At 44.3% G+C, this 11054-nt stretch overlaps 1 protein-coding gene across 1 annotated transcript in view; it reads left to right on the top strand.

Moving 5' to 3' along the window:
• Window positions 1-281: 281 nt before the first annotated feature.
• Window positions 282-11054, top strand: part of LOC103729315 (putative DMBT1-like protein) — a 57067-nt gene continuing 46294 nt past the window's right edge. The window contains exons 1-3 of the mRNA XM_029560711.1: window positions 282-324; window positions 1640-1766; window positions 7092-7096. Coding sequence (XP_029416571.1) covers window positions 282-324; window positions 1640-1766; window positions 7092-7096 — 175 coding nt within the window. The remainder of the gene's footprint in view (window positions 325-1639; window positions 1767-7091; window positions 7097-11054) is intronic.

Raw genomic sequence — 11054 nt, 5'->3', positions numbered from 1 at the left:
ATTAATAAAAAATATTGGGTGCTAGGCATAGTGGCACCTGTGAACCCAGCACTCGGGAGGATGAGGCAGGAAGATGGAGAATTAGACACTGTTCTGGACTACACAGAGGGACCTTGTCTCAAGGGCTTGGGGAATACTGGGTAGATGGGAAATGGAAGGACTGATCAGAAATGGAGGTGGGATAAGAGGAGTGGAGAGAAAGAAGAGTCAAAGTCGAAGGAAAGAATCAAAGTATGGAGAGGAGCAGAGCATGCAGGGAGGCCAGGGGGTTCACAGGCTAAATGTCCCCTGGAACCAAGCCTCACCAGCTGTGGGTCTGGAAAGGTATGTTGGCTTCCGTGTGTCTTAACTTTCTAATCTATTCCATGGGGGTGGAAACACTGTCTGAGTGTCTCAGTCCAGTGCTGAGGCTCATGGGGCCACACCACGGGCATCGTGTAAGGGTTACCAGCACCAGCTCTAGACTCCAGGAATCCTAGAGCTCTCTGCTGTCTTGTAGCCTATCTCATACCTCTGCTCACTAGACTGTGTACTGCCTGATCTGGTGCTCATCTGGAGAGGACAAAGGGACCAGGATGAGGATGCTTTGAATATGTCCCAGGGCATTATCCAATGACCAGGCACAGCAGGCTCTCCCAACAGACACCAAGAAACTAACTGGGCTAATAAAGTTCTCCAGACTCAAGTACCATAGGCCTAGGTCCTTGATTGCCTACTGAGCAGAGTCACCTCCTATTGGCTGGGACAGACAGGGCAGAAGGACAGGCAGACTCATGGTTCAAAATCTGCCAGAGGGGCTGCAGTGGAGGACAGCCCTTATGTGCATTATCATAGTGTTATTACGCCTAACCAGAAGGAGTCGGGAACCAGCTTTTTTTTTTTTTTTTTTTTTTTTTTTTTTTTTTTAAGAGATTACTATATTTACTTTGAGCAGGAGCCTAATACCTTCTCTCTCACCCAAACTACCTTTAAAAGACAAAAGTCAGGGATGGGCCTCCCAGCACTTGGGAGGCAGAGGCAGGCAGATCTCTGTAAATTCAAGGCTAGCCTGGTCTACATAGTGAGTTTCAGGCCAACCAGGACTGTATAGTGAGACCCTGTCTCCAAAAAAGGACAACCCCTCAATGTAAAATTAGAAATGGAGGTGGGATAAGAGGAGTAGTCTTAAAGAACTACCCAAATGGGGAAAAAATGATGAAAATAAGAATAGAAAATTAAAAAGGAAAAACTGTAAAAAGACAAATCTAAGAAGCATTAGAAAGCACCAAGTTAACTAAAAGAGTGTCCTAGACTTTATATATAAACTGTAACACACTTAGAGAAAATTCTTCCAGATTAACGCCAATGGTCAGAGAATCATAATAAGATACACTAGCTGACGAAAACACAGAACTGATAGAATTGGAGAATTTTAAGATCAACTATGCCCCAAGGCAACAGCTTAAGGAAAAAGAATTCCAGAACATGGGGTCTATTCTGTTGGAATGCCATTGGGGGCTGCCTAGGATTTAGATTCCAGGCCCTGCTTTGCTGGGCCTGGGGCTGGTGGCTTTGGAGCTGGGCCCAGGAGACTTCTGTGGAGTGGGGCTGGCTGTGTCCGTGATCCCTGTAGGGCTCTAACGTGGTGGATGTGTCTCAGCTTGCTACAGGAGAGACATCAAAGGATTCAGAGGAAGACAGGGGAAGGGACGCCCTAAGAGAAGCTCCATCCAAGGCTTGTCTGTGGAGCAGCAGGAAGGTGAGTCCCACCCAGCCAGAAAACACCCGTGGCCTGCTGGAGGACAGGGAGAGGATGGTCGGGAGGGAGAGAAACCAAAGTCCCTGAAGATGACCGGGTCTCCACTGAGTAGGGCAAGTAACTCATCTTCAGACATAAAGACACCCCAGTTTTCTTCCTAATAAGACAGAGATGCTGCCAAGACCCTTCCTGGCTCTTATACAGTGACTAAGCAGATCTGTTTCAGATGTTCTTAAATGTTGGGGTGCATGAGAATCACTCTAAGAACTTGTTGGGCCTTACTCCTAGACATGGTTCTACCCCAGAACCTTCACATTTAGCAAGCTTTCCCTGAGAAGAAACATGGCATATCTGAACGCTACACGTTGAAGGCACTTCTCTGAGGTGACTGGGAGGAAGGGAGACAGCAGGAACATCCCCCGCTCCTTTCCCTCCTCTGCCACAGCTCTCCCTTGTCAGCCTTGGGAATGTATAGTCCTCATTTGTATAGTTACTGGTTCAGAAAATAGAGATAGTAAAAATTGCTACCTCCTCCATACTCCCTCTATGCCAGGCACTGTACCTGTGATGACCACCCTTTCAGGTATCATTTCCATTTACAGATGAGGAAAAGAGAATTTAAGCAGCTCACATTGATAGCTAGTAAGTGACCAAGTTGAGATGCAAACTCAGGTGACTGGGCTACTATCACACCACAACTTAGATGTCTACTATCCACTATCCATCACCATAACAAAGCTTGCTGCCTGTGAGTCAGTGGGACAGCCAAATTGGATGCTTCCCTGCAGAGTGCTCAGAGGTGAAATGTGAGTCCCAGGTGACAGGAGAGAGCAGCCCCATCACTGCACATGATAATGCACATTGCATTCACTCACTGGGCACTTGTATTTCTCCAACACCCCTGGCTCAATGCCAACAGTAATACAGTGAAAAGTACCCAAGAATCCAGGAGAAAAGGGGCCCAGAATTGGACAGTTTCGATCTTGTTAGATGAAGATTTTCTTGCTGGAGCCAGGAGGGTACAGAAAGAAATGCAGTCTAAAAGAACAAAGCAAAGCCTTATGACCTGAAACAGAGGAACCCAACCTGGTCCATTGGTAGAGATTCCTATCCCAAACAAGGAGATCCTATGGAGATCTGATGTCTTCTGCTCCTCATTGGCTAATGCTGTGACACTAGGAAGCCCACTGCCCTTGCCAACCCCCCATATAAATAGCACCCTAACGAAGTATCTGCAATCCTTACAAAGATGTCACTGTAAAAGGCTTCACCTCATGCTGGGAACAGAGATGATGCTCTAGATGAACAGGAAGATGGGGGGTGTGGTTCCCTTCACCAACACTCGGTAGGGGTCAGGGCTGCCTTTCTTTCAAAGACTGGCTTCCTGTACAGCTCATGGAAAGTTCTGGCAGCTGTTCTGGCCAAATGGAGGTATATTTTGAGGGCATGTGGGACACAGTGTGAGATGACCTGTGGGGCAAGCAGGAAGCACAGGTTGTGTGCCAGAAGCTGGCCTGCAGGTCAGTAGTGTTGGCTCATGGCGAGGCCTACTTTGGCCAGGGCTGTGGCCCCATTCTTCTGGACGATGTGCCATATTCTGGGACTGAGGCCTCCCTGGAGCAGTGCTCGCACACTGGCTGGTTCATCCACAACTGTGGGCATGGGGAAGACATTGGTGTTATCTGCTCATGTAAATTGCTTTGCACCTTTTCTGAGTATTGATTTTTGTACTTTGTCAAATCATTCCCTGAGTTTCCTCCTTTCTCCCCCTGACACGAAGGATGCCTTTGTAAAGTAATATTTTAGTGGGTTCAAAAGCCCAGTCTCAGACACCTTCCCAAGACACACTCCCGTGGAAAACCACTTGTGAAACGTCTCCTTTTGGGGAAGCAGCAGCGGTGTGGGGCTGTCTTGTACCACCCCACGCTCTCTTGCTTCCACTTAGGCAGCTAGCAGCTACACTGGAAGGAATGCTAGGCAGAAATGAAAGCACCCAGGTGAGCTTCAGGGTTGCCTGTAATCTGTGAGTCCCAGCACAAGAACCGGGAGGAATTTCAAGATAGAGACAGCACTCAGCAAACACTGTGTGGGATCAACACCACCACTGGGAAGCCTCTTACCCCCTTGGCTCTGCTGGAAGCCGGGAGTACTCGGCCCCATGTTCCACTACATAGAATTCTAGCATTTTTTCCCTTTTTCTCTGTGTATTGGGCTCAGAGATCACAGTGTTTCTATGTGAATATGGACAGTTAGCATTTGCCAATATGTATCTGTCTACTCTCTCATGTTTAATAATTAAAAGACCAAAAAAAAAAAAAAGTTACAAGAAAAAGAGTTTAGAAAGTCAGCACACGATATGTTTGAGATATTTGGGAGGGTCAAATGTGTATTTGAAAACATAGATTCTCCTTTGACATGTTTAATTGTGATATTTAACAGACATCTTTCAAGTTTAAGATGACACTTTTAAAATAAAATTCTCTCCTAATGGTGACTCTTAGAGAGTTGTCACTCAAAGCCTGTAAGATTTTATTTGGAATTGACATTCTCTATTGCAATTTCGTTTATTTAATTTTTTTTCACTAGAAAGAAAAGATAATGTTCAGTTTTAAACATCGAAAGTGTACATAAGTTGCTTTGTTGCAGTAAACTTAAATGTATCTACACATACACATACACATACACAGAGCACTAAAGGGGGAGCTTCTAATTGTGGCTCCCCCCACTGTTCCCTTCAGTCCCCCAGGGTAACCAACCCCCCACTGTTCCACCTCCCACGCCTCCTCTCTCCATGCTTAATGTGTCATTGCACATCCTTTAACCTTTTTCTAACCAAATGGGAATGATTATTGTGACAGTAATTATATGGCTTTTCACAGAATGCTGGAGTTGATTGTGGTGCATTGTGATCCACTCCCCCATCCTTCTGTATCCCCAGAATTAGGCTTCTAATGACACTGTGCCTGAGCACCTGCTTTTTAGGGTATCAACCTCCAAGAGACAGAACAGCTATGTCCCTAATAAGCCAACTTTGGAGGCTAAAGCAAGGTGTAGAGTTGGGAGGAAGAAAGGAGGAAACTCCTGCTTGCTCCTCAACCTGCATTAGTGGCAGGGTTAACTGACCTACACAGAGATTCTCGTTGATATCCTATCCTCTTTCAGAGTCCAAATGATAATAATAAACCATGTTTATTTGAATATGAATCAACGTTTGACATACTTAGCACTGGGTAGCATTAGCCCCTTAGAAGATGTACCGCCTTAGCCTGTGGGTGTCCTCTGCCCCATTCTCAGGCTGAGAGGCTTGGCAAATCAACTCATATTGAAAGACCTAGGTGTGATTCACCCTAACATGTATGTATTCCCACAAATGTTGAACAAGTCCAAACAGCTTTCCTTCTAAGACAGCAATTGCGTTACTGAAACAGCCCCATGCACGACTAATTTCAGGCTGAGATTTCACAATGGGGACCCAGATATGGGGCATCAGCAAGGCAGGGCATTGTAGGATTTAATCTCCCATAGACTCACCCTGCATTCTGCCTTCTTTTTTTTCTTATAGAATCTAAATGTATTGTTGTAGAATATGAAACTTCAAGAGAGTTTTGTACGAGCTGTACCTCGGCATGTCTTTAACAGAACATCTACAAGTACTCCCAGTCCTCTAACACAGTCTTTAGTACCATAAAGTGGGAGGCAAGGACAGCAGAACACAAACAAAGGAGTCAATTAAGAAAAGGTAGATCCCTAGGCTTTGACCATGCGGGAAGTATTTTATTCCCAAATTGCTTTGTTCTGAAATGTATTTCAGAGAATTATGGAGGAAGGATATGAAGATAGGTTGGCAAATTATAATTCAAAGACGTGTTGACGTAGAAACACAACTCTTGCCTCAAAGGAGGATAAAAGATGGTTTATTTTGGAGCCAGATATGAGTGACCATGACATGGAAATACAGATTCATGTTGCCCCAAATCCATGTCCCAACATCAAGCAACAGCTTGATGAAGTTTGTAAGATAGCAGAACAAGGAAAGTCACTTTTTGAACACATTGATGGAACCATTAGGTATGGTTATGTCAAAGCAGGGACACCTCTGTTATAGGCCTCGGATGCTATTGACAACATCCTTAGCACTTTGGTTGGTTGGAAACTGCAGTTTCTAAGCCACCCTACAGTAATGCCTGAAAAAAGAAACAGCCTGACTCAGCATTCATTTCAAAGTCAAAAGAGACCCTGAACTCTGAGAACCCGTTCCTTCGAAGGTCTCAGGAACTGTGCTGTTGAGCCAGGCCTCACTCATTCTTTTATGGGAACAAGATCTCCAGCATAAACTGGGGAAGTAGAAGCCTAGACCCACACTTCTCAGAGACCCTTGTCATTTAATCCCTAGGCCAAGACCATCACACATACAATTAGAGACTTCCCAATTCTCACTGTTTTCAGTGAGAAAAACATGCAGCTTCCGGCACTTTGATGATATGTCAATCATGCATACCCACATTCATTCACTCTTAGGTGGAGGGTCCCAAGGGATTAAGGTCAGGTGTGCGGGTCCCAAGAGGAGCACATGACTCAGTGAGCTTGTTTACATCAGAAACAGTAACTTTTTGGTTACAAGGTAAAAGTCTTTACCAGTCCAGGTTATATCTATATTGTAAACGTCATTCTTATAGGGAACTAGGGATCTGTCCATATATATCTAAGGATTTGCTTAATGGTCATGAATATGTTACATTATACAGAGCAATAAACAGCTGTTAAGGAGGCTAAAGATGCCCCAGGATAATTTGGCTTTGGTCTTGCAACATTTCAGTCTTTCAATCAGCCTCACAGAAGGCTCAAAGGAAGGCATAGTTCTTCTCAGAAACTTTTATCCACAGATGCAATTGAACTCAGATTGACTAAGGAAAGCCTTAACTTCAGAGGCAGTGAGGGACATCCCCAGGATACCTTGTCCCTTCAGTTCTCTATCAGATGATAATGGAGAAAAGTCTATATTTAATAACCTGTGTCTCTTAATGCTCCTTCCTTAAAGTCCCTTTGTGGGTGCCATGAGAGTACTCTTGTATAAGCCCTTGACCCTTTGCTTTCTGGAAGTCAGTATCTTTGTGCAAATAATCCAATTGCTAAATAACTCTGAGCCGCCTGAACACATCAGTTGTTTGCTTTCCCCTAATCAGAACCTACGAACACATCCTGCTTTCAAACCCAAGCACACCCAGCTAATGTCTACTCCATGAAATACACACATACAGTAAACTTGGGTGAGCTGCTTTGCATGACAGTGATTCCTGTTTATGTCTCCTTGCTCTTAGATGCTAAAAACTTAACACCATTACCTGGTGGTGAGTCAGGGTTTTCCAATCCCTTAGGGGATATGATTTGGTATGTCATATGTTTCTGACTAGTGGGTAAAGCTCTAGTCATACAAATATTATTGAATAGAATGACTTTACCAGAGAATCTCTGTGTATTCACCCCATTCGTAAAACTCTACGGACTTGGTTTTTACTGTCTTCTTTTTCTTACTGCAATGAGGAGGGCTCGGTCCTCTTCCCCTCTGTTCTTGGCCCATTTAACTCCTTCCTACTCTTCTTCAAGCCTTGAGACCATTGTCACCACTTAGAAAAGATATCCCCATCCCCACTGCCCATCACACACTCTCAACCATTATGAATACCTCCACACACACATTTGATTCTTAGTACTTGATATGTTTACAGATCTCCATTTAATTCTGTATTAAAATGACCACCTCCTCCTGGCTCTGAAACTAAAGTCTAACCTCTGTGACAGCAAGGATCAGATCCATTCTGCTAATCACAAGATCCCCAGTACTATATGCCTTCTGTGTCCTGGCAGATTTATAATAAATGCTTGGCCTGTGCTTAAGCAAATAGGTCCATGCAGAGTAGGTTTCTTTTGACAATACTTTTGTACCTTCAAGACTGGCCACAGTTGCAACTCATGAATGGGTCAGGAAGATACTCTGGATGAGTGGAAGTTTTCTACCACGGTCAGTGGGGCAGGGTTTGTGATGACCAGTGGGACCTGCAGGAGGCTGAGGTGGTATGCCGACAGCTGAACTGTGGATGTGCCCTCGGAGCCCCTGTCCAGGGACAATTTGGTGATGGCCAAGGCGAGTTTCTGCTTGATGATATGGACTGCACTGGGGTAGAGAGTTCCTGGGGCAGTGTCCTCATGCCGGCTGGTGCCTACATAACTGTGGTCCTGGAGAAGACGCCAGTGTTATATGTGAGGGTAAGAGCCACCTCTCCTTCCAATAATATGCATCTCATCATCAAGACTGCATCTGCACTCATCCCTTGGGTATTGCCAGCACATCTGTAATTGCAAATCATCCCTGCCACTTAAGCGTGCCCAAAGTAAAGAGAGATGAACAGTGCCAGAGCTCAGGACTTGAGCTGAGGAATTTATTAGCTGTAAGATGTTGAAATGGATTTTATACATAAAAATGGATTTTATACATAAAAAATGGGAGCAGATATGGACATTTCCATTATAAAGATTTCGAGATGTCCCCAAAAGAGACAACCTGAGTCACCAGTAAGGTGAATCACTCAAAGACACTGTGATGAATGAAGACAAAATTTTTACTATTAAAACTTTGTTACCTAAACTGAATGTGGCTATGTTTACCTATATATGATCCCAGCACTCTGGTGGCTGAGGTAAGAAGGAAAATAGATGAAAGTTCAAGGTTAGCCTGCACTACATAGTAAGTTCCAGGCTAGCTTGGTCTTCATAGGGGAGACCTTGTCTCAAAAGAAAAAAAAAAAAAATAGAGCTGGCGAGTTAGCTTAGTTGGTAAAGAGCTTGCCATGTAAGCATGTGGACCTGAGTTTGATCCCCAGAACCCATGAATAAAGCCAGGAGTATGCAGTTACAGTCCCAGTGCTGGGAGACAGAAAGTAGATTTCTGGGACTCATTAGCAAGCCAGCTTAGCCTAATCAGTGAGCATTGGATCCCAATGAGAGATCCCATCTTAAAAAACAAGGTGGACAGTGCCTTAGGAATAACCTCTGGCCTAGACAGACAGACAGACAGATACACACACACACAAATAAGGTTTATAAAACAGAATAGCTTTAGTGTCCGGTTGAGTATGAGTTCATGTCAGATATTGCTGATCACAAATCTTTGAAGAAGTAGTGAGTATTACAACCAGTGTGGGGCAGGATATTAATCCCAGCACTGAGGACACTGGGGTCAGCTCATTCTTGGAGGCATGCCTGACCTCTACCCACTAGTGACTGTAGTATCTTCACTGCAGTTGTGACACTGAGAAATGTTTTCCAATTTGTTCCTTTGGGGAACAAATTGTCTCCAATGGAAACTTTTGACCTAGAAATAGAAACATAACTCTAGATTTCCCCAAAATTGTAGGACTAATTTTCAGCACATTATCAATGCTAAAAATACATTTGCGCGCCAAATGGGAGAGGCCCCTTGTCCAACGTACCTAGAACAACGAACTTGCTCACTCGCCTAAATTTCTAACAATAAGCCAGGAAGACTCTGCACACGATACTGGTGATGCACCAGCTTCTTCAGTGACTTCAGATAGTTCTGTTAGGAGGAGAGTTTGTGTACGTTTATTTTTCATTTCATTTTTATTTTATCTTTTTTTTCAGTGCTAAGGGACAAATCCAGGGCCCTGCACTTGCTAGACAAGCGCTCTGTCAGTGAATGCAATTCCCACCCCCCTCATTTCATCCATAGCCCCCACCCCTGCTTTAATTTTCTTTAAAAATGTAGTTGGAGTTTTGGTTTAGAATTCCATCAAAGCAGTCTGTAATACCACCAAGTTTCACTGTTTTGTGGGTGACCAGTGTTTGCCTCTCATTTGGGGGTGCTGCAGAATTAGCCTAGCAGCATGGGCTGTTAGACACATTGGACACAGTGTGCTAATAGCCATTGGTACATTTAGAAGGTAATTGAAGTCACCTGAACTAAGGCAGGGCGTGCAAATATTTGTGTGGTACTTATATTCTTTCATTTTGAAATCTCTGTTCTATCTAATTATCTATTAAATGTGCATGTATGTTTGAGTGTATGTATGTGCACCATGTGACTGCAGGTGCCTGGGGAGATCAGAAGAAGGTGCCAAATCTCTTGGAACTAGAGTTACAGGTGGTTGTGAGCCACCATGTGGGTGCTGGGAATTGAATCCAGATCCTCTTCAAGAGCAGTGAGTGCTCTTAACCATGGAGCCATCGCTCTAGCACCCACTGAAATCTGTTTTTAATTAAAGCATCCCCAGCAATAACTATCACTTTTCTTTTTCTAATTATTTAATAACCACGTGATTAGAAGAAACATTTCATTATAGCATTAACATATTCAATAACAATTTCCAGAGCAAAGATGCATCTCTTTCAGTATTGGCTGTAAAGTTTTAGGTTCACAGTTGAATTAATACAGTTATACAATATTGAACTCGGTATAAAGCCTATAAGACATAAAATTGAATGAGGTTTTAACCTTTAAAGAAGATAGTCATTTCATTTTAAAATATACATACAGAAAAACTCATTTTAATGCTACTAACACTTAGATGTTTTCACATGCATCTCTAATGTCCATGTATCTGATTATTGCTAGCCAGTAGGTTACTTTCTGAGATCCTTGGCACCTGAGCATGGATATAAAAATCAACAGGTAGATGCTATGGGCGCTCGGGTTTCGCGGAGCGCCAGCTGCTGGCTGGCGCCTGTCTCTCGTGCTCCGCTGGGTCGGGTCCCTCGCGCCGGGTTGCTGGGCGCACCCCATTGCTGAGGGTCTCCACGACTACTGGATGTTCCCTTCCAATCTACCAGGCACTCCCTCGAGGTTCTAGACCCCGTCGGCTGCCAGGTCACGAGGGGAGGTGCAGGAACCGTGAAAGCAGAATCTCCGGGCGAGTCATTGTTCACGAAGGGACAGCCCCCTCCGGAGAGACTGAATTGTAGGCAGTAAGACACAGAACTCAGCTCAGTCAGGTAGAGCTCCTTTATTCAGTGACTCAGCTCAGCTCCAGGTCTTAGTGACCCAGCTCCGATTATTGAGGGAAAACCAGGATACTTTATACTGTGGGGGTAGTGGTAAAAGCCTTAGCTGATAGGTACTTTGTGGGATGCCCTATTTACATGTAGAGGTGGGCTCCTCCCAGGCTGTCAGACTGCCTGAAAATCACACAGGAAAACCTGGCAGTTTCAGAGCCGGAGGCCATGTTTCTGTGACAGCAACTTCAAAAGATGAGACAGGAAGATGCTGGGAAGGCACCCTGCTGATAAAAGGAGTCTCTGCATA

The sequence above is a fragment of the Nannospalax galili genome, unplaced genomic scaffold (assembly GCF_000622305.1).
Source record: "Nannospalax galili isolate Female #2095 unplaced genomic scaffold, S.galili_v1.0 scaffold31, whole genome shotgun sequence".
Lineage (NCBI taxonomy): Eukaryota > Metazoa > Chordata > Mammalia > Rodentia > Spalacidae > Nannospalax > Nannospalax galili.
Note: the sequence above shows the minus strand (reverse complement) of the source record. Positions and strands in the feature narration are given on the sequence as shown.